This window comes from Aquarana catesbeiana, linkage group LG08 (assembly GCF_042186555.1).
Source record: "Aquarana catesbeiana isolate 2022-GZ linkage group LG08, ASM4218655v1, whole genome shotgun sequence".
NCBI lineage: Eukaryota > Metazoa > Chordata > Amphibia > Anura > Ranidae > Aquarana > Aquarana catesbeiana.
The window spans coordinates 57,078,091-57,101,946 of NC_133331.1; the positions used below are offsets into that span (position 1 = coordinate 57,078,091).

The 23,856-nt window shown below is 44.0% G+C and overlaps 1 protein-coding gene across 1 annotated transcript in view; it reads left to right on the forward strand.

The window, feature by feature from the left end:
• The window catches only part of LOC141106667 (guanylate cyclase 2G-like), a 93,361-nt gene that overhangs the window by 45,031 nt on the left and 24,474 nt on the right, over nt 1-23,856 (forward strand). Inside the window, exons 10-16 of the mRNA XM_073597608.1 lie at nt 5,715-5,801; nt 8,061-8,165; nt 14,346-14,417; nt 16,939-17,107; nt 21,187-21,342; nt 22,229-22,406; nt 22,488-22,628. Of these exons, the coding sequence (XP_073453709.1) occupies nt 5,715-5,801; nt 8,061-8,165; nt 14,346-14,417; nt 16,939-17,107; nt 21,187-21,342; nt 22,229-22,406; nt 22,488-22,628 (908 nt within the window). The remainder of the gene's footprint in view (nt 1-5,714; nt 5,802-8,060; nt 8,166-14,345; nt 14,418-16,938; nt 17,108-21,186; nt 21,343-22,228; nt 22,407-22,487; nt 22,629-23,856) is intronic.

Genomic DNA, 23,856 nt, shown 5'->3' on the forward strand with positions numbered 1-23,856 from the left:
TTACTGTACCACACTACATTGCCAAGTAAGCTTAATAAAATGTAACATCAGAGTGCAAAAAAACCTTCAAAATCACAACCTCACATTCCTTAAATGGCTTCCCATCCCCAATTATTCCCTAAATATTGTATTTGTTTGTAAGAAATTGAAAATCATCAGGAAAATACAAGTGCACTTGAATAGCCAGCATGGCAAGGCAGGTAGACAAGGCAGCAGGTTTTATCTTGCAATATAAATAGAGTGTATTAGCTGAGAAACCATAGCCATGCATATAATACAGTAACTGAACAGTATATAAGCAGTTTGCTTAGGCCACAATATAAGAGGAAGGGACAAGTCAAGTTTTATCTTGAATAAACATTACAGTTTATTATTGTGGTGTTAATATTCACAAATATTGTTCAGTGTCTCGCCAGTATGTTAGCAAATTAAGTAGGCTGCAATATAAGAGGGAGAGAAAAGGCTGGTTTTATCTTTAAATAAACTTTACTGTGCATTATCAGAGAGACAAAAGCCACAAATGTTGTTTAGTGGCTGGACAGTATGTAAGCAGCTTGGTTAGGCTGTGATATAAGAGAGGGAGAGAAAATGACGAAGGAGGTTTTATCTTGCAATAAAAATTAGAGAATATTATCTGAGGGACAATAGCCACAAATATTGATCAGTGGTTGGACAGTATGTAAGCATGTTGGTTAGGCTACAACATAAGAGACAGAGTAGAGGCAGGTTTTATCTTGCAATAAAAACTGGAGCGTCTTATCTGAAAGACAATATCCACAAATACTTTTGAGTGCTGGAGCACCAGAATAGGCTGCAAATGTTGAGGTGCAATGCAAGATTTTACCTGTAGCAAACATTACAACATTGACAGCTGAGGTCCAGCTGCAAAAACATTAGGTGTAGTGCCTTTATAGTGCTGGAACACTGGAATAGACTGCAAACTTTGAGGTGCAATGTAGGAGTTACCCTGTAGAAAACATTAGAAGTTTGACAGCTGAAGCCCAGATGCAGAAACATTAAGTGGCGCCAATAGGGCTTGTTTACACTAGTGTCGACTTCTAAAGAGTGATCCGCAGTGGATTGCTTTTCAGCTTTTGATGGCGGTGAGGAAGTATTATGTTGCCTCCTTACTGCCTGTTTTAACCCCTCAAAGCCTGCACCGCCTAGTTACAACCATGCTTCAATAACTTGAATGGGTTGCCTATGGTGGGTGGTGTTACTAGCCAAACGTGACATGAGGATAATTTTTGTGGCATATATATACCCCCATTCAGCTGCATTTGGAACTTGGGGGGGCTGGTAAAAATGTAGCTCAGCTGTTTGTTTTTAGTACCCCCCTCCTCCAAATGCAAATGTAAACTGGGCCTTACAGTGCCGGAGCACCAGAAAGAGCTTCAAACTTTGAAGCACAACACACAATTCACCCTGCAGCAAACAGTAGGAATTTGCCAGCTGAGTTCCAGCTGCAGAAACATTGTATGCCACCTTTACAGTGCCGGAGATGTGAAGCAGAATAGGCCTAAAACATTGAGGCATAATGCAGACTTTACCATGCACCAAACATCAGTAGTAGTGGGATGTAGTGGGATGGAAGACCCTTTAAATTGAGTACCACCTTAGGGTCACTCAGCAGCCTCATCTTGCCATTCATGCTGTTGCTAGAGGAGTATAAGTAACTATAGAAGGGACCCTGCCACCATGAGGAAATGCGGCAAGGAGGTTCTTATGTGGCACCTCCTTAACGTGCCACATTTTGGGTTCCCTCTAAAATGGTAGCAATAGACAGGCTATTTTACCCTTGTAACAGAGGTCTAATGATGTGGCCACCCAATAGTGGGCTTTCTCTTTGAGGATCACAATGATGAGGTTTTTACTCAGGTAAAACAGCATTTATTCTGGAATGTTATATATATATGCTCTGGGGTACTTGGAGGAAACTGCTGGTTCTGAAGAATCGCAGAATACAGCCAGTAAGGGGAAGGGGTACAGGTGATTTTACTGTCATCACTGGACAAGACACATGCAGGGGAAGTTATCAGAACTGGAGCAATCAGAATCTGGAGCAGTTGTGCATGGCAACCAATCAGCTTCTTTCTTTCCCTTTCAATGCTTAACTCAACAAGCTGAAGATAGAGGCTGATTGGTTGTCATGCACAGCTGCTCCACTTTTGATAAATTCCCCCTTGGTGTTACCACCAGCTCTAGTAGTGTGCCCTGTCCTGTATCCTTCTCACTGACCCAGTGTGCCATAAAAAAACATGTAGTGTTTCCCTGTCCATGTTTACCCTGGTGCTAACAGCATGGTCCAGAGATAGAGACACATTACATTCCATATGCTGGCGGAGGGTGTGGCCTTCTGTGCAAAATATTAATTGACCGGATACCTGCCACTGTGGAGGGGGCTGATTCAAGCTGGAATGTAAATACTGTTCATAGGATTGGTTGGAAACATTTTTCTACTGCTGGAGACCGCGGAGTGGATGTGAGTAGGAGAATTCTGCTGAGTTTCAAGCCTTCGGCTGACCCACCTCAGTGTCTTTCCCACTTCACGTGGTGGGGGAGATTTATTAAAACTGGAGCACACAGAATCTGGTGCATTTGTGCATAGAAACCAAACCAATCAGATTCCAGGTTTTATTGTCAAAGCTTAATTGAACAAACTGAAATTAGAAGATGATTATTGATTACTATGCACAGCTGCACCAGATTTTGTTCTGCACCACTTTTAGTAATTCTCCCCCGGTGTATCCTAATCTTCTGAAAGCGTTTGTGAGACACCCCTTCCTGAAACTAGAGGCTTCAGATATTGCAGTGGATGTTGCAGAAGGAGAATGCCATGGATGGGGATAGGAGAATGAAAGTAGGCCTTTTGCTGTCAACTTGGATCATTGAGTTGCAGCTCCCACCGAGCCCTGAGACATTTTAGGTGCTTGCCTACAAAGTGATTCCATCATTCTGTCAACTGCTTATTGCCAATTTGCAGAGCTATGGTGACCTTTGCAGAATAGAGAGAGCGGGAAGAAGATGGTGCATTAGAAGCAGTTGCCATCAACAGGCTACTCTGAGCCCGGGAGAAGGAAGAAGAGGAAGGCTTTGTTAGCCACTCAGTTACCCATTGAAGTCTATTGGACCTGAACTAGAAAAATCAAAAGTGCCCATTTTGAAGGCTTATATGCAAGTAATTGGGCATGCAATGGTTATATGGGTTCAGGTGCTACCCTGGGGAACATGTATCAATGAAAAAAATTTTTGTAGAAAACTTCATTTTTAAATGAGCAGAGATTTATTGATGCTTAAAGTGAAAGCATACAAATTAAAAATTCCTTTCAATATAGTTCCTGGGGGGGTCCCCATAGTCTACCTGTAAAGTGGCACATCTGTACTGTGTATAGAAGCTGTGGCAATAATTGCATTTATAAAGCCAAAAAAATGAAATTTTCCCTGCAAGCTTTCTTTATTTTGTAAGAAATGGCTTAGGGAGCCAGTCTGTATAATGAGGCCACAATGTAATGCACTGGGAACAAGATTAGAGATTTTTTGGATAAATTCTAGTGTCTCTTCCACAGACTTTGGATAGAAGTATCGGTTGCGAAAAATTTGGTCTTTGGGCATTGGTGGCGCCTTCACACAGTAACCCTCTAAGAGGTACTCTTGATGAAAGCAAGAATTGGCCTTGCTGTCAAAAATTGCAATGATATGCACCTGTCAAACAGGTGCGGAAAAATTGGTCTTTGGGTGTTAATTGTGCCCATGAAACCTCTACCAAAAACATTCTTCTAGATGAAATCAACACCATTCATTTTGAAAAATGTCAGATGGTTCACGGAGTCTGTGAACAGGCGTGTTCTCTTATCGGTAACAAAACCTCCAGCAGCACTGAATGCCCGTTTTTAAAGCATGCTGGATGCACCTCAATTGCATACTGGGCAAATTCTGGCCAGTGGTCTATTCTCATGACCCAGAAAGCCAGTGGATCGTCGACTGGAAAGCTCTCCATCTCTGTTTTCGCTCCTAGATAATCGTCCACCATGTGATGCAGATGCTGCCGATGGGATGTGAAAGCTGAGAGTGTTGTGGAAAAATTTTTGAAATGCATCACTTAGGCGGCCGCTTTCTCCACTGCTCTTCTCTTGACCAATAGAAGCCTCAAAACTGTTTTCCATAACACTGTAACCTACCAGAGTTGGGAAAAGCATTAGATAAACTCCTCTTTAAGGTGTCCTCAAGAGATTTCATCTTCTGCATTCTCTGTGGGGACAGGATGAGTTCTGAGACTTTCCCCTTGTAACAGTGGTCAAGGAGGGTTGCCAACCAATAGTGATCCTTCTCCTTTACGCCATGTATTCTTGGGTCCTTTCACAGGCTTTGACGCATGAGGGAGCCCATGCATCGAAAATTTGCGGAGGCATGATTAGCAGACTCCTCTGGGTCACTGAGGATTACAGTACCTAGAACTGCCTCCTCCCAGCCACGTACTACTCCCAAGGGTTCTGGGGATTCAAAACCATTTCTTACTGTTTGACATATGTCTTCCTCTGCTTCAATGCCTCCAAAACTGCCAGAATCCTCCTCCTCCTCCCTCTCCTCTTGTGTGTTCTGTGGTGTAGGAACAATGGTGTCTGCATAAAGTGGGCCTTGAGAGGAAAGGAAGGCCTCCTTTTCCTCCTGCTGCTTTGCCTCGAGTGCCCTGTCCATAATGCCATATAGAACACAGAGTCTGCTCCAGCAGGAACACCACAGGGATTGTGTCACTGATGCATGCATTGACACGGCTCACCATCCTTGTGGCCTCCTGAAATGGTGACAGTACAGTGCATGCATCCTTTATAAGCAGCTATTGGCGTGGGGAAAAAAAGCCAAGCCGTCCTGAGCCTGTCATTGTGCCATACTCACACAGGTACTCGTTGACGGCCCGCTGCAGCATTGTCAAAGTCGAGTTCCACCTGGTGGGCATATCACAAATCAGGCGGTTTACAGGCAGGTGGCATTCCCACTGAATTTCAGCCAACCATGACCGCCTGAAATGGCTACAGACTCTTCTGGCCTGCTTTAGCAGATCTTCCAACCCTGGGTACCTATTTAAGAAATGCTGCACCACCAAATTAAGGACATTATCGTAGCGTTTGCCCATCCTTAATTGCCTCCTATCAGTGCCCATCAGTGAAGCCTCATCAGTGCCTCATCAGGGCCGCCCCATCAGTGACCATCAGTGCAGCCCCATCAGCGCACATCAGGGAAGGAGAAAATTACTAAATGTACAAAATTTCTTGACAGAAGCTTCAAGAAACTTTCAACATTTTCGTTTTTTTTTTCATTTGTTTAGCAAAGAATAAAAAAACCCAATGGCGATTAAATATCACCAATAGAAAGCTCTATCTGTCTCAAAAAAATTATACAAATTTCATATAGGTACAGTGCTGCATGACCGTCATTCAAAGTGCAACAGCATTGAAAGCTAAAAATTGGCCTGGGAAGGAAGGGGGTGAAGTAGTTAAAAAAAATATATAGGTTTACAATCATTTTAAGAATTTAAATTAATGAAGGATTTGTTTTCTAGGATAATTGTGAGCATGGGTTCCCGATTCTTTACATTTTTGGGGGGTATATCATTTTTTAATGTTTGAGAATCATACCCCACCATATAATGTGGTTTTCTTTGTAGTGATTAAGGTTTTTTTTTGTTCTACTATAATAATGCATTTTTGTTTTTTTAGGGTAGCAATGTGGCCCTTAAGATTCTCACTGACCAAATGGCGTCTTTGCGAGTGAAGAAGCCATCTGTGCTAAAGGAATTTCGCATAGTGAGTATCTCCAAAACATAGAGGAAAACTTTCATGAGAAAAATACTTTCAATACTAACCTCCACATGGTAATAATGGCTGTAAAAAAAATTCTACCTTTTTGTGTTGAATACCTCCAGAAAAATAGCAGTGTACTTCCTGTGCACTCCTTCTCTGTAGCCTGTAACTGCATTTAAGCAATGTGAGATCACCTAAGGCACTGCTGCTTCTTACTGCTAGTCTCACCAATAACTGAGAGAGATTTGGTTATGTCATTTTTGTGTTCTCTTTGCTGGAGGGGATGCGTACCTTACCCTGTAGGTGGGGCCTAAGTTAGGTACGCTTTTGGAAGGAGTCACTCACACACAGTATATGGTGCACTGAGGTATTTTATATTGATCTTGAGCAGGCTTCTTAGTACAACAGATATGCAAGTCTGGAACTTAAAGCGTTAGTAAACTCGCTGTCTTTTTTTTTTTTTTCCCTACACCTGTAAGGGAAAAGGCATAATGAGCTAGTATGCACCGCATACTAGCTCATTATGAGATACTTACCTTAGAACGAGGTGCCGGCATCTCGCCCTGTCCACGCCGAGGGAGCTGACATTTCCACTCGGCGTGCCTTCCGGGTATCGCGGCTCCGGCGCTGTGAGTGGCCGGAGCTGCGATGTCATCACTCCCGTGCATGCGCGCGGGAGACTTTTTCCCTGGCAAAGTCTTTCAGCCGAGAATCCCCTGTGCGAATGCGCCGCTGCAGTCAGCGGCTCATTGCGAGGGGAATATCTCCTAAACCGTACAGGTTTAGGAGATATTTTTTTTACCTTCAGGTAAGCCTTATTATAGGCTTACCTGTAGGTAAAAGTAAAAAAAAAAGGTATACAACCGCTTTAATACAACAGTTCAGTGAATAATCAGCATTTGATGTGTTTCCCGGGGGGCGGCTTAATTTGTTCCATGAAGGAATACCTTAGCAAACTGTTATTTTAGCAAATTGCACTGGCCACATGTTTCCGTCACCAGAGTGAATGCAGTGTTGAAGGAACCTTCCCTAAGCTGTCCCTACTCGACTGGAACCTCTCCCTATGTCCCTCACAAGAGGGTTTCTGTAGATGTCCAACCACTTGCCCAAAGTGCGCCAAAGTACATGGGTTCCCTTATTTAAAAGGTTCCCTCATCCAAGTACTCAAAGAAATCCCTAAGGAACCAATTCACTTATGGGACCTCTCTTCCCATGCAGCAGCATTGGCACAAAGCCACCTACAGGTTGGAGACTAACTGCACCTGCCTACAACCCCACCACACATCAGAGCAACAGTAAAAGTTGGGGGGGATGTAGCACCCATCTAGATAGGTGCTAGGTTAGGTTACGTAAATGTAGTTACTGGCTCACTGTAATCAGTTGAGCTGCCTGCAATTGTTTTGGTCTCTTCTGTGTTTCACTGGCTGCACGGTTGAACCTTTCCCTGTCTGGAAAGGTTCTGGAAGATAGTGGGCTGGAAGAGTCAAACCAGCACTTGAATACTTATGCAGCCTTAGCCAATCCCTGGGGAGAGGTACCCAGACGGTGGCTGAGAAGGAGCATAAATGCTCTGAGACCTGAAGCCAAGGGGTTCTTCTTCCAGAGGACAGCTGAGCTCCTGTGCAGGCTTGCCATATGTCTGCTGTTCATTGAGGTCCCAGTTGGCTAGCTGGGGGCTAATTTTGTTGAAAGTTGCTGGAGCTGACTGGCAGACTTTCATCTGGGATCTGGTCTGGTATAACTGGGAAAAAAAGTGTCTGAAGGATATTGGAAGGAGGCATCCAACTATCTGAGGACATTAGTGAGTACAGACCGGAGAGAAAGATCCTCGAGACTGTATGCTGCTGCTATCCAACTATCCAAGTTCAAGTTTTCCAATAAAGCATCAGAAAATCATTCCCCCAGACTTTTCATTTAGTCAGAGGGGTGATTGTGATTCTGTTTCTGGCTGTGGGTACAACTACGGGAGGAGACCCAGGGACCTCAAACTGCGGGTGAGCGCTAAAGTTGATAGAGTGGCAGCCCTAACAAATATGACTACATCCACAATGTATGATAAGTCAGTTATCAGAAAAAGATTGACTGTTGGAAGCCTATAGGCAATTCTTATCACAAATTCTTTTGGGCTGCAGCTTCCACAGTACAGGTCCTCTTTAAATATGTTTCTGATATGAACGTTAAAACGGCAATCGTAGCTAAATAGAGTCCTTATATGAGCAGAATTGTAGTGTGTTCTCTAAAGCCTTTGCTTTTCTTCTTCAGATTCGAGAGTTGAAACATGAGAATCTCATCACTATTTATGGTGTCTGCATTGAGCCCCCCAATGTCTGCATTCTGAGCCAGTACTGCAAGAAGGGCAGTCTGAAGGTACGGGGGCTTATTGCCTCTTCATGCAATCAAATAATTATTAGCCATTTTTACAGATGTTGGCCACACACTTATCACTAGGTGATTGCTGAAAAAGTCATTTCATGGTTCTCATCAAGTGCATGATATATAAAAGAATATGAATAAATAATCAAAATTATTATTTCTTTAAACTAAGACTGTTCTGGTGCAAGTTTTAATTGGCTGGTTCAATTCAAGATTAGTTTCATTATAGCTGAACTCCAGATACGATCGTAATCACTTACTTATATTGGTATGCACGGGGCTTTTTTTCTCAGAGAATAGCTGCAGGTACTTTCATCCCCCTAGTCAACCCATGTTTCTGCCCCTACCCACCTACCCACCTCTGAGCACTGTCCCTTGTCTCCACCTCAACCCACCTCCTACTAACTCCCCTTTTAGAGAATACAGAGCTAAGTATTACTTTGTGGTGCTAAGTGATATATATGGAAAAAGGCAGTAAAATAGATCCACTACCAGCCCTCATCAATAGACCCCCCAAGCAAAAATAGAACGCCCCAGCAATAGATCCCCCAGCAATCATAGATCCTCCCTAGCAACAATAGACCTCCTTAGCAACAACACCCCCCAGCAACAAAACAGACCTCAGCAACCATAGATCCTTTCCAGCAACAACAGACCCCCCCCCCTTCCCAGCAACAACATGTAGGTAGTGTGCAGCATGGTGCGGTGGCAATAATTCACATAGTCATGGGCAACAGAGAACTTGTATTGAAGTAATGCAGTAACAGTCCACAACAAAGCCCATGGGAGGGAGAACCGCCAACCAGGTGCACTCACGGTTTTCAGCAAAAAGAGAGGAGCGATGGGCTGACAGCGCATGTAAAGAAGGCAGAGTGCGGCCTGGCCATCTTGTGCCCAATCAGGAAGATGTCCAGAGGAATAGCAGACCCTACGCTTTTCCTCCTCGCAGGAACCTTTCCCCACTGCTATTACTGTCCCTATAAGGTACCTTTCCCTACACTGCCCACTCTCAATTGCACGCCAAAACTGGTAGCCAGGGCTTTAAATAGGCTGTGCCTGACCCAAGATGGCCACCAGAATCACATCGGGTGGCAGTATTCAATCGGATAGCTCCCCCAGTGACCCAGAATACCATAGAGGAACCATGTTCCTCTTGACTTCCTCTTCATCATCAGTGCACCTGTCATGGAGAACGTAGACCGCACCTGCCTACAATCTCTCACAGCAACAATAGATCCCTCCAGCAGCCAGCAACAAGAGACTCCCACAACAGTAGATCACCCAAACAACAATTCCCTTCCCCCAGCACAATAGGTCCCCATGGGCAACAATAGATCCCCCAAGAGCCAGCAACTATAGAATCCCCCAGCAACAGTTGGTCAGCCCAGCAACAATAGGCTCCTCCAGCAACAATAGATCCCTCACCAGCTACAATAGACCACCCCAGCAACACTACACCCCGTAATGATAATAGATTTCCCCAGCAGTCAGGATCAGTTGACCCTTTAGCATACCCTAACACCCACTGCCAATACATACATTCAGTGGTGGAGGTGACGGAACTGCATACCATGTTCCTGCTGAAAAAAAGCCCCTGGTGTGCTTATCTCATACCTGAGTAACCGCTGTGTAAGCTGACAATCTGTAGTAGTCAGATAGCTGTGATTTTCCTGGGTCCTGTGCCAAGCAGTTGATTTCCAGGCCAAGGTCAATAACTGATGGGCAGCAGGCAGAAGGTGAGGTAGGGACAAAAGCCAAGATCAGCAGCGGGAGATCTGGAGGCAAACCAGGCCAAATACAGAATAGGAGAACACAGGTCAGGTCATGGGTCACACTCAACAACTCTAACAATCAGGGGAAAGAACAGCGCGGAACGACAGACATAAATAAAATCCTGAGGTACAAAGCCATGACGCTTTATTATATTAAATGTGAAGGTAATCACCAAAGCATGCAGCATTCTGTGTATGGTCATACAGAGACTTAGATAAGGAGCTGGCAGTACTTGGAGGCTGGAGTCACATGGATGTCACATGGGCTCAGGGAAAACAACACTGCGCCGTGGAGCAAGAGGTGCAGGATCGCCAATGGCAAGGGGCCCAACCAGAACTGTAGGGCCAAGGGTCATATGGATGTGGAGCCACAACTGTAACCTGGGGGCCAGGGTCCCATGGCCCTCAGACTGTGTCCAGTGCCCAGAAGTGACGTCACAGCCTGGCGGAAGCCAGCCAAGCGGATCCAAAGGCTATAGGCAAAACCCTGCTGCTGGGGCAGATCAGAGGCTGCTGGTGCCAAAAAAAAAGGAGGATCCCACATTGCCTACAGGAGACATCTACATCAATGTGTCATGCCCTTCTTCAGGTTATGGTTTAGTAGGCAAAGTGTGGAGAATTAAATAGGGAAAAAAACAGGAAATGAGGGAGCAGGTAGGGGAGGAGCTGAACGCCCCTGTCATCAATGAGGCTCCACCCACCCAAGTGAATAATAACATTATTTTCCCCAGTCCACAAGTACATCCAAATATATGTAAAAAATAATGAATTAATACAAAATATTTTTTTATTAATTGATTATTTCTTTTAAAAGCATTTAAAGCATTCCTAGCAGCTAATTAGCCACTGGATTTTGATTTACAAGCAGCGGGAGGGGACGACCCCCTTTCGCCACCTTCCACGGCTTTACTGGGATCTCCCATCCCACCAGGAGTCCCAATCGAACAGCCGACTCTTCTACTCGGGACGGCTTTGATCGCCTTTTATGATATAGGAACCCAGAAGCAATGGCCTTACATCACTTTCAGTTTCCCCGGAAGTAAACGGCGCCATTTTCAAAATCGAAAAGCACTTGATTTCACCGATCTTAGTGTGATCAAATGCTTTTAAGTGCAGAGGAGGGATCTGGGGTCTTATAGACCCCAGATCTCTCTATAAAGATTACCTGTCACATGCCTATTGCTGTCACAAGGGATGTTTACATTGCTTGCGATGGCAATAAATGTGATAAAAAAAAAGAAAGTGACCATGTAAAAATAAATAATAAAAGAAAAAATAACAATTAAAAAAGAAATTTTATGTGCCCCCACCCCGTGCCCGCATGCAAAGGTGAATGCATGCATGGGTCCCACATGCACCGCAAACAGCGATCGTCCCACACATGTAAGGTATCACGGTGAACGTTAGATCATGGGCAGTAATTCTAGCACCAGACCACATGTGTAAATCTAAAGTGGTAACCTATAAAGGCTTTTAAAATGTCGCCTATGGATAATAAAATGTAATAATATGCAATGGTTGCCACTGCACACATATCAGAGATAAAAAAATGGGCCCGGGTGCGCAGCAAAGGCTGTAGTACATATAATCCAAAAGAAAGAGCACTCACGGGTCTTGAAAAATGTGAACGCACAGTGATGGTTTTCTTTCGATGTTTAGATGAGGCACAGGCTTGTCTTCCTTCTTGTCCTGTGTAAGAAACCTACACAGGACAAAATGAAACCGACTCTGTGCGTTTACCTTTCAAGACCCGTGAGTGCCGCTCCAGCTTTTGGATAGTAAAATTTTGGATATGTTTGGTAGCTATTTACTCGGCATAACATCATCTTTCATATTTTACAAAAAAAAGGGTTATGTATTGTCTTTTTGCATTGTGTATTTTTTCCTAAAAAATTGCGTTTGAAAAACAGCTGCGCAAATACTGTGTGACATAAAAAGTTGCAACACCCACCAATTTATTCTCTATGGCCTCTGCTTTAAAAAAATATATATAACGTTTAGGGGGTTCTAAGAGATTTTCTAGCTAAAATGCCTTCTTTTCCTCAGTGTTTATGCAGGAAGAGGAGGGGTATGCAAATGTGACAAATTACAGGACGTACCCTTGTGGCTAACAGAGGCCGGAGTGAAGGAAAGACTAGAAGTTAATACAAATAAATCACCAGAACCAGATGGCTTACACCCTAGAGTCCTCAGAGAACTCAGTCAGGTTATAGCCAGACCACTGTCCCTAATCTTTGTGGACAGCATACTGACAGCCAGCTGATTGGAGATAAGCCAATGTGGTACCAATATTCAAAAAAGGATAGAGACAAATCCCTGGGAATTACAGGCCAGTCAGCCTAACATCAATCGTTGGTAAATTATTGGAGGCGATGATAAGGGACTATATCCAAGAATTTACTGTGGAAAAGTAGTCACCGGCATGGGTTTACGAAAGGTCATTCTTGCCAGACCAATCTGTTAACATTCTACGGGGGAGTGAGCTAAAAATCTAGACAGGGGAAGGCCCGTGGATTTTGTCTACCCGGATTTTGCAAAGGCATTCGATACAGTCCCCCATAAGCGCTTAATCTACAAGCTGAGGTCTGCAGGCATGGACCATAAGATTTTATTCTTGGGTTAAAAACTGGTTACAGGGGCGTGTCCAAAGGGTGGTGATAAGTAATGTGGACTGGTCTGAAGTGGTAAGTGGGGTGCCCCGGGGTTCTGTCTTGGGACCAATTCTATTTAATCTATTCGTAAATGATATAGAGGATGGGATAAATGGCTCAATCTCAGTTTTTGCAGACAACACAAAATTAAGCAGGGAAATAACTAAACATCAAGATATAGAAATGTTACAGCAAGACCTGAACAAATTAATGGAGTGGGCAACTTAATGGCAAATGAGGTTTACTGTAGAGAAATGTAAAGTAATGCACTTGGGGGCTAAAAACATAAATGCAAACTACTCACTAGGGGGAGAACCTCTGGGGGGATCAAGGATGGAGAAAGATCTGGGGGCCTAGTAGATGACATATTGAGCAATAGCATGCAATGCCAAGCTGCAGCTACCAAAGCCGGCAGAATATTAGCATGCATAAAAAAAGGGATATACTCCAGAGACAGATCAATAATCCTACCACTTTATAAAACTCAGGTTAGACCACATCTGTAGTATTCTGTCCAGTGCTGGTCACCAGTCTTCAGAAGGGATGTGCTGGAACTGGAGAGAGTCCAAAGAAGGGCAACAAAACTAATAAGGAGACTGGAGGACCTAAATTACGAGAAAAGATGGCAAACACTAAATTTATTCTCGCTGGAGAAAAAGACGATTGAGAGGAGATATGATAGCGATTTACAAATCAATTAAATGGCGATCCAAACATAGGAAAAAACTATTCAGTCTCAAGGAGTGTAAGAGGACACAGGGCCACACAACGACATTGGAGGAGAAGCAGTTTAACCTTAAACTGCGCAGGGGGTTTTTCGCTGTTAGGGCAATTAGAATGGTGAACTCTCTTCCACAATTGGTGGTGCCAGTGGGGAGTATTGATAGTCTTAAGAGACTCTTATGCTGCGTACACGTCGGATTTTCCGATGGGAAATGTTCGATGGGAGCTTGTTGTCGGAAATTCACTGCCACACCCAGTATATAATGACGCTGTACTGCACTGGTGACAGTATGTAAAATATAATAATTTTTATTAATAATGTAATTTCTTCATTTTCATGTAAATAGTACAAGTCCTGACATTTTTGGGCCTCAAGAAATGGAATAGGTCGTCAGTACATCAGGACTGATCAATTTTCAGATGTCATATCTGAACTATATATCATAGTTTGTAGACTCTATAACTTTCATGCAGACTTAATATCATACACTGATTTGGGTTATTTTCACCAAAGAAAGGTATCAGAATATATTTTGGGCTAAATTTATAAAGAAAGATTATTTATTTATTCAATTTTATAACAGAAGCAAAAAAGGAAGCGTTTTTTCCCCCCTAAATTTTGTTTAGCAAAAAGTAAGAAACCCGGTAGTGAGTAAATACCACCAAAAGAAAGCTCTATTTGTGTAAACAAAATGATAAAAGCTTCATATAGGTACAGTGTTGAATGACGGTGCAATTGTCATACAAAGTGCAACAGCGCTGAAAGCTGTAAATTGGCCTGGGTAGGAAGGGGGTGAAAGTGCCCGGTATTGAAGTGGTTAAACTGCCACAATCCCATAACTAGATAGAAATATGTTCAAATAAAACCGTGTATCAGATTGGGTAGCCCATAGCCAGAACTGAGAGTCCCCAGAGATTGGGACACAGCGGGTCTGTGTGTATTGGAAAGTATTTTTTTGAGTGTGTATTTGGAGCTTCTGTTTATAGTAGACATTTGTAGATAACCGCCTATATTTTCTGAATTTTAGGATGTTTTGCACAATATTGACATTGAGCTGGATTGGGTCTTCAAGCTCTCCTTTGCATATGACATTGTTAACGTGAGTCTCCTTTATCTGTACTTATCGTGGTCACAAAGGGGTCCGTAACTGTCCACAGGCTCAAGAGGGCAGAGGGCCTAATAGTAACTACCAGGCCTATCCAGCTGTATGCTGTATTCTGTACAGAAATCGGCAACACTGCTTTCCTCACACCCCCCCTCCCCCTTCCCATCTGTGCACCTCAAATAGAGACTTACTAAAAATAAAGGAGATTTAGCCATTTTAGGAAAAAATAGAAACTCAAGCCTTTTATCCTCAAAAGTTGTGTATAAGATTTGAGGGGACATGTTCTGTTTCAAATGCCTCTTTATGCATTGACATACCTCCATAGACTTATTGGGCATAGTTGTGCGCAGAGGGTGTGCTAGGTGTGCCTGAGCACACCTTAATCACTATGTGTAGTGCCAATTCCCTCTACTGCCCAGGCTCCCCCCCCTGTTGGCCCCCCACCCCGCAATGCTGCTGGCTCCCCTCCTCTCCTCTCCCCCTGTCTGCTGTGGGGTATGTTTCAGGATGGGGAGCTTGGGAAGGGGCTAGTAAATATGTAATTTACCAACCCCTTCCTTTTCTAAATGAACACAGTAAACACACTCGCTCACTGTGTCCATTCATGACTGAAGCACTGTGTTTACTATGCTTTAGTTTGTGAATGAACAGGAAGCCACTCAGCACAGAGTACTTCCCATTCATTCACTGCCCCATGCAGTTGAGACTGTAGAGAAAGGTGTGTGTGTTTTGAGCTTTGGGATGCACATCCTAATGCAATAGGTTGCACACATCTACACTATATTACCAAAAGTATTGGGACGCCTGCCTTTACCTGCACATGAACTTTAATGGCATCCCAGTCTTAGTCCATAGGGTTCAATATTGAGTTGGCCCACCCTTTGCAGCTATAACAGCTTCTTCTTGGAAGGCTGACAACAAGGTTTAGGAATGTGTTTATGAGAACATTTGACCATTCTTCCAGAAGCGCATTTGTGAGGTCAGGCACTGATGTTCTATCGGGTTGAGGTCAGTCAAGTTCCTCCATTCCAAACTTGCTCATCCATGTCTTTATGGACCTTATTTTTTTCACTGGTGAGCAGTCATGTTGAAACAGGAAGGGGCCATCACCAAACTGTTCCCACAAAGTTGGGAGCATGAAGTTGTCCAAAATGTCCGCTATGCTGATGCCTTAGTTCCCTTCACTGGAACTAAGGAGCCAAGCCCAACCCCTGAAGAACCCCACACCATAATCCACCTCCCCACCAAATGATTTGGACCAGTGCACAAAGCAAGGTCCATAAAGACATGGATGAGCGAGTTTGGGGTGGAGGAACTTGACTGGCCTGCACAGAGTCCTTTGGGATGAATTGGAGCGGAGACTGCAAGCCAGGCCTTCTTGTCCAATATCAGTACATAACCTCACAAATACACTTCTGGAAGAATGGTCAAACATTCCCATAGACACACTCCTAAACCTTGTGGACATCTTTCCCAGAAGAGTTGAAGCTGTTATAGCTGCAAAGGGTGGGCCAACTCAATATTGAACCCTATAGACTAAGACTGAGATGCCATTAAAGTTCATGTGCGTGTAAAGGCAGAGGTCCCAATACTTTTGACAATATAGTGTATCTCCCAAGGTCCTTTCATGTAGGTTTATGGATCTCGGAACCATGGTCCAGCACAGGGTTTACTTCTCTCCCCTCTGCTAATTTAATCTCACCTGAGACAGACAGCCAGGGCTCTTGGCCTGGGGAACCAAACAAGCCCTGTCTGGGAGAGCTGCTGAGCAAACAAACTGTGCATGTGGAAGCTGACACGTTGTAGACTTGCTCAGTAGGGTAGTAAGGGCTTGTATTGTGTGTAGTTAGTGCCGGGATGTGGCTAGCCTTTTGTTTTGGGCTTAGTTGCCTGTTTATTTTCTGGATAAACTGTACAGCACCTGTGAATGAGACCTGTATATAGCACCAATAAACACTGCACGGTTTGATTTCACTCCCTGGACCTGGTATCTATGCCTGGAAGGTGCTCTCCCCAGGGAGCTTTTGTGCCCACATCATCCACCATATATGAGGGGGGGGGGAGGTAGCGGGTCCAAAAGCTTCCTAGGCTGAGCACACTTCCGGGCACAGATACCAGATCCAGGGAGTAAAATCAAACCGTGCAGTGTTCATTGGTGCTATATACACCCAACTGAGCAAGTGTACCACTTGCCAGCTTCCACATGCACAGTTTGTTTCCTCAGCAGCAAACCAAAACAGAACTTGTTTGGTTCCCCAAGCTGAGAGCCCTGACTGTCTGTCTCAGGTGAGATTAAATTAGGAGAGGGGAGAGGAGTAAACCCTGTGCTGGACCACGGATCCGAGATCCCTAAACCTATATAAGAGGACCTTGGGAGATATATACAGTAATCCCCGAACAGGACTCTCCCAGGCTCCCTCTGGGACGCTCTGCTACACATCCTTAAAATTGTATTTACACCATATATCTATTTTTTGGCAGACGTTACTGAATGTACCTGTATATGTCTCCTCAGGGGATGGGATTTCTCCACAGCAGCCCTCTGATCTCTCACGGAAATCTGAAACCCACCAACTGCCTGGTAGACAGCCGCATGCAGGTCAAGCTCTCTGGCTTTGGCTTATGGGAATTCAAATATGGGACGACACATCGAGACATCACTGCTAAAAATGTCATCCACTCCGGTACGACGCACATATCCTTTGTAAAATAACCTAAAACACTAAAAGGGAGGGACAAACAAAACTCAAACATTGGTATGGTGTGATGCTGCTGGTTGAATCAGGCTCTGTCCAAGAGCAGCTGCCTAGGCAAGAATGGGTGGGTGGTCTGGTGCTTTCCAAAATTTGGTTGGGAGATGGGAGCAAGGGAGGCAGACTTGCCAAAACAAGTGAGGGTCTGCACTAAGGGGTAACCTATTTGTCTTTAGGAGAAGCCACACCAGAGACATTGGGCCACGTATGGATGTGTTTGAACTTGTTCAAAAATTGAGCTCATCATTCCCTCATGTTCATTGATGAGTCAAATTCAGGGCTAGGGCTTTGCTGTACAGCAGAGCTGTGTAAATATTGGGACTAGATTGACAGAAAATGTAAATCCTTTGGTTAGTTAAACAGCTCTGTTATATGTATCTAATGTGTGTATTTAGCTGTTTTGTAGAAATAAAAGAGGGTGGGTATCCACGCTACTGCACAGAAATAATCTCAACATGAGCAGCCAGCAGTTTGTTGATAGACAAACAAAAATAAGTAAAAGTCCATATGCAGCGCTATTTCAAATCAGTCTTTTCAAGAAGGGAAAGATGAGACGGAACCCTTCACCAGCTTCAGTGTGTATGGGAAAGCACACCACACCCAATGTGTATCCAATTTGCTTACCAGAACGTAGTGATAGATGGGCATGTGTTAATCACACATGTCCATTCTAGGTATGACTGGTGGTCTCTGCAGTACTACAATTGATAGTGGACGAGCTTGGGGCATGATACTTGGATGCTTGTTAACCATCAATTGGAGTACTGCAGAGACCACCAGTCATACCTTGAATTTCACGTGGAACAATTTCTTTCCAGAGAAAAGAGAGGACAAGTTGTACAGAACTCCTGCAAGAAAATTCGGACAGTGGGAACGAGGAAGTGGACATGGCGTGGCAATTACCTATCAAGAGTCAGTAGAGAGAATCATTTATTATCTGAAAAAACCTGCGTTTTTTCTCCAAGGGACACATGTTCCATTACTTCTGATCTCCTAAAAGGAATCTGTAGTATATCTTCGTGATTTTGGTGGCTTCACGTGAGCAGTGCCTGATACAAGTTGTATTCCATGATTGGATCATCTTTAATCCACCATCAGTGTTTGCAGAGCGAAGCTGTGATTCCTTGTTATTGATTAACACATGCCCATCTATCACTACGTTCTGGTAAGCAGATTGGATACACATTGGGTGTGGTGTGCTTTCCCATACGCACTGAAGCTGGTGAAGGGTTTCTTCTCATCTTTCCCTTCTTGAAAGGACTGATTATTTGAAATAGCGCTGCATATAGACTTTTATTTAGCTGTTTGCCTGGAGATCAGCTTTAGGCCCCTTTCACACTGGGGCGGCGTCGGTGGTAAAGCGCCGCTATTGTAAGCGGCGCTTTACCGTTGGTATTCGGCCGCTAGCGGGGCGGTTTTACCCCCCCACTAGCAGCCGAGAAAGGGTTAAAAACCACCGAAAAGCACCTCTGCAGAGGCACTTTGCCGGCGGTATAGCCGCGCTGCCCCATTGATTTCAATGGGCAGGAGCGGTGAAGGAGCGATGTATACTCCGCTCCTTCACCACTCCGAAGATGCTGCTAGCAGGACTTTTTTTCCTGTCCTGCCAGCGCATCGCTCCAGTGTGGAAGCCCTCGGGGCTTTCACACTGGAGAGACAGCAGTGGCTGTTTCGGGTCGGTTTGCAGGCGCTATTATTAGCGCAATGGCGCCTGCAAACCGCCCCAGTGTGAAAGGGCCCTAAAGGATTGTCCAAATTCAGGTGCTGAAAATGTTTGTGTCAATCCCAGAATTAGCTGCATTAATTTTCAGCAGCTGAAAAGTGACATACTGTTGAGGTATCGACTGAACATTGAACTGTCCCCTGTATTCTGCAGCACCCAATGTCAAAAAGAATGCAATATTGATGGTAGATTAGGAGGCGTTTATTGAAAATAGTGACAAGTGTATCAAGCGAACTTGTTTCTGGAGAAAGGGCTTTCGCTTCTTCCGGGCTGTTGCTGCACGCTAATGATTCCCACTCCAGTTCTATATTTGCAAAGTTTCAGACAAGAGTGACAGCTGAGGTTCCAGGGGCAGCAAATATATAAAAAAATAAACAAAAATGATTACGCTGGTAGAACAAACAAGCTTCTGGCAACAGAACAATTGGATGAAACTGGCAATAGCAAATGTAAGATAAAATTTGGCCATGCTAATAATAAAATGTGCCAAAAAATAAATAGTTCATTAAAATGTCTCATAGAAGAGTTAGATGTGTGGATTCCACTGAATAGAAACTCCCATTATGTGCATCCACATAGGTGTAAATGGCGGATCAATAGGTAAATCACCCAAGTGCACCTCCACCGAAGAGTAAAAAAGGCTTTCTTACCAGAAAGAATGGACTCTGAGTAATAAGTGCTGTGTATAAATCCAAAATAGAAATCCAGTGTTTTTTTCCTTTTATGCAATATCATAACTCATGGTAGGGATAGCTCCATCGTGACATGAAAAGATGAATTGGAGATATCCACATAGTGTAACACTGTATATTGTATTTATTAAAAACAAAGCAATGATATTAACTCACAATTAAAATGATAAAGTCCAGCATGTGTGCACACATACTGCAGATGATGTCAATTCTGACAAAACACGCAGGGTGGAGTCCACGCTTGCAACGTCACCACACACACCGAAACCACGAGGTGGTTGGATCGGTTCCTGGGATCGGTATCTGTGTACACATATTGGATTTTATCATCTCTATTGTGAGTTACTAGTATTGTTTTGTATTTAATGAATGCAATATATGTTTTTACACTATGTGGATATTTCCAATTCATCTTTTCATGTATGTCACAATGGAGCTATTCCTACCATGAGTTATGATATTGTCGTAATCAACATAAGAGGAAAGAAACACTGGATTTCTATTTTGGATTTATATATAGCGCTTTCGACTCTTATATTGAGTCCATTATTTCTGGTAAGAGGGCATTTTTTACCCTTCAGTGAAGGTACACTTGGGTGATTTACCTATTGATTCGTCATTTAGACCTATATTGGGTGCATATAATGGGAGTTTCTATTCAGTGGAATCCACACATCTATCTCTTCTATGAGACATCCCAATGAACTATTTGTTGTACGTGACTTATTTTTTGTCACATTTTATTCATTTTTACCATATCAATAATTTTTCTTGTTAGCGCGGCAGCAAATATATAACCAGCGTGGGAATCATTCCCATTTAAAATTGTGCAGCAACAGACTTGAAGAAGGGTGAGCGCCTTCTTCCGAAACACATGAGCTTAATATACTCTTGGACATCAGGCGCTCCTTCTTTCCTATTATTCCAAGTCTACATGTGGAAATGACCTTAAAGAGGAGCCCCAGTCTGGGCAAAAAAAAATTGAAAGTCAGAAGCTACAAATACTGTAGCTTCTACCTTTAAATATAAGACTTACCTGTCCAGGGATGCAGCAATATCAGCACCCCAAGCCGATAGCTCAAGCAGCTTTGGGTGCAAGCGCTGGCATTTTCACTAAGGGAAATCCTTGGGCTTCATAGCCGGTTACCTACTGTGCATGCGCAAGTCACGTTGCATTTTCTAAATGGTCCCGCCATCTTCTGGGACCTGTGTGTGCCCCAGGAAGCAGAGGGGGGAAAGAAGGAGGGGCCAGACATACCCAGAAGTGGGAGTGGGTACCTGTCCAAAACCAGGTACCTGCCCCCCCCAAAAAAGTACCAATTGTGGCAGTGGAAAGGGGGGGGTAGGGTGCATACAAGCGGAGCTTCTCCTTTTGGGTGGAGCTCCGTTTAAGGCTGTACCAGAAAGGCAGTAGCCCAAGCCCTAAGAGGGTTCACCGCTAGTATCCATCATTGGGCACAGCCTACTAGAGGGACATCCCCACCCACACAATTACCCACCCATGACCAGTGACTGATCCAGTCAGTCCAGCGTGATCTTCAGCACAAACAAGATACTGTATTCCTCAGCGTCTTCTCTCTCTGTTTGGTTTATAGAACTTTACTGGACAGCTCCGGAGCTGTTACGGATGGGGAGATTCCTCTTCCAGGGCACACAGAAAGGGGACGTGTACAGCTTTGCCATAATTATGAGAGAGCTCATTCATAACAGCGATGACGGACCTTTCCAGGACCTCAACATGGATCCAGAAGGTAAAATGTCTAACAGGTTAGAAAGTTTCCTCCAGAGGTTCTCAGGGCTTCCCTGAGCTGTGGCTGGTTGAACTCCCATCTGATGGTAGCTACAAGAACCTCTAGAGGAACCCTAGTTGAGAATGGCTATGCTATAACCCTTTTATGCATTGTACATATCGTACCACTTGGCAGAGCCAGCTGCGTGACACCAACAATCTTTTTAGCTGTCTGTAGGGTGGCATTCTACCCACTGACCACCAATTAATTGGTTTTAGCAAGGGTTCCCTGAGACCTAAAAATGATTTCAAGGGTTCCTCTTGGGTAAAAGGGTTGCATAGAGAAGCACAGTGATAATACCATTGAGTTTAAAATAAGGTATGTAATGAAAATGGAAAGCTTTTATTTTAAAATGTCACTAGCACGTTGATGAGGGGGTAAAAGGGGGCAACCAGGCAAGGCAAAATATAAGCAGATCAAACTTGAACTTTAAATAAAGAAATTTGTAGATTTGCCACTAGATGGAGATCTCTCTTGTGCAATGAGGAGGAGCAGGAAAGCACAACTATTGTGTAGCACAACAAAGAAGGAAAAATAACTTGTACTGCTCCTACTATAGTCTCAGATCAGAAGTTATACCCATTCCCTACTCTATATAAGCAAAAAAAAATGTTGTTGCTAAAGGCAGACTTTAATATTAATAATACCATTTGACTATGACAGACTGAGCTAACACTAAACTTATGGTGGGTAATTCAGACAGATGAAGCTGCCTTAAAAAGCTGATCTCCACATTTAATATCAAGAGTTTGTTCCGACCAAACTGGCCCAAACAAACTATTTAAAGGGACATTAAATGTGGAGATCAGCTTTAAACTTAAACATTCAATGCTTATTTTAAATTCAGACATCATTCAGAAAATCAAAGACCCGAACGCCGTGGTTCCGATGAGACCGTCCATATCAGTAGAGAAATGTAATGAGCGCATTATCACCATGCTGAAGATGTGCTGGGATGAGAACCCAGATCGGCGGCCGTCCTTCACCTCCATAAAGAGGAGCCTGCGAGGAGCCAGCCCTGAAGGGTGAGGCCTTTTCTGTGATGTTCGGCCATCAAGCCTTTCCTGTGTAAAGTAATCTCATCTTTATCTGATGTATCTCCACAGACATGTCAGCATTCTAGACAACATGGTGAATAAGCTAGAGAAATATGCCAATCACTTGGAGGATGTGGTGGAGGAGCGCACCGTGCAGCTGATAGCCGAGAAGAAGAAAACGGACAAGTTGCTGTCAACGATGCTGCCGAGGTAGGATGATGAGCTGTTTAGACATGGTTTAGGCCCTTGGTCTAGGGGAGGGGTCTCCAAACTGCATCCCATGGGCAACATGTGGCTGGCTACAATATTTCATCTGGTCCGTAGCCAGGGCTGGTGACGTATACGGTACCCATTGTACACAGATTGAGGATTGAGGTCAGCAGAGGCTGCCTTTGGTCTCCGCTTCAACCTCCCCCTACAACTCATACCTGGACTCTGATGGGGACCCTGATATAAAGGGGACTATCATATGTGTTTACAGCCTATTGCATTAAGGTGTTCACCCCAAAGCTCAAACACACAAGCTTTTCTCTGCAGCCTCAGCTGCTTGGAACAGTGAATGAATGGGACGTACTCTGTGCTGAGCGGCTTCCTGTTCATTTACAAACTGAAGCGTAGTAAACACAGGACTATGATATATAATGGGACACTGATGGGGTTCTTAATAAAGTGGAACTTCACTCTCTCAATCAATATTGACTTATGTAATCCTTATGCTGCTAGTATTAGTAAATAGATGGAAACGTGTATTAGATTTCCTTTTTTGCTTTTAAACTTTTTCTGCATTTCTTAAGTTACTTCCTGGTTTCATTGCATAAGCAAATGATGACATACATCCCAGGAGTCTTCAGGAGGGGAGGAGGGTCTTTCTCAGCTAAGCATCCCCCCGCTTGCATGCCTGAGCTAAGGCAAAATGAAATGGATTCTAGGAAGTAATTGCTACATGAATCATCTGCCCTTACTCAAGATGGTCATAGCCAGAAATGCTAGGGGGGTGTTTTTCAAAGTGATTTCTGAGCAAAATAAAGCATGGGAACATGGATGGATGGAGGAGTTTGCTTTGAATATTTAAAATGAATTAAATAGTGTTTTTGGTTTATGGTGCTCAGATGCTGTAGTTCCACTTTAATATAAGGGAGGACTCAGATGGGGACCCCGATGTAAGGGGGGGGGCTCTGACGGGAACCCTGTTATTATGGGGGATTTTAATGGGGACTCTGATGTAGAAAGGGACTCTAATGGGGACCTTAAAGCGGAGTTCCACACAAAAATGGAACTTCCGCTTTTCGGAACCCTCCCCCCCTCCGGTGTCACATTTGGCACCTTGCAGGGGGGAGGGGGGTGCAGATACCTGTCTAAGACAGGTATTTGCACCCACTTCCGGCATAGACTCCCATGGGAGTCTATGCCTCTTCCCGTCCCGACCGCGCTGTCTGCT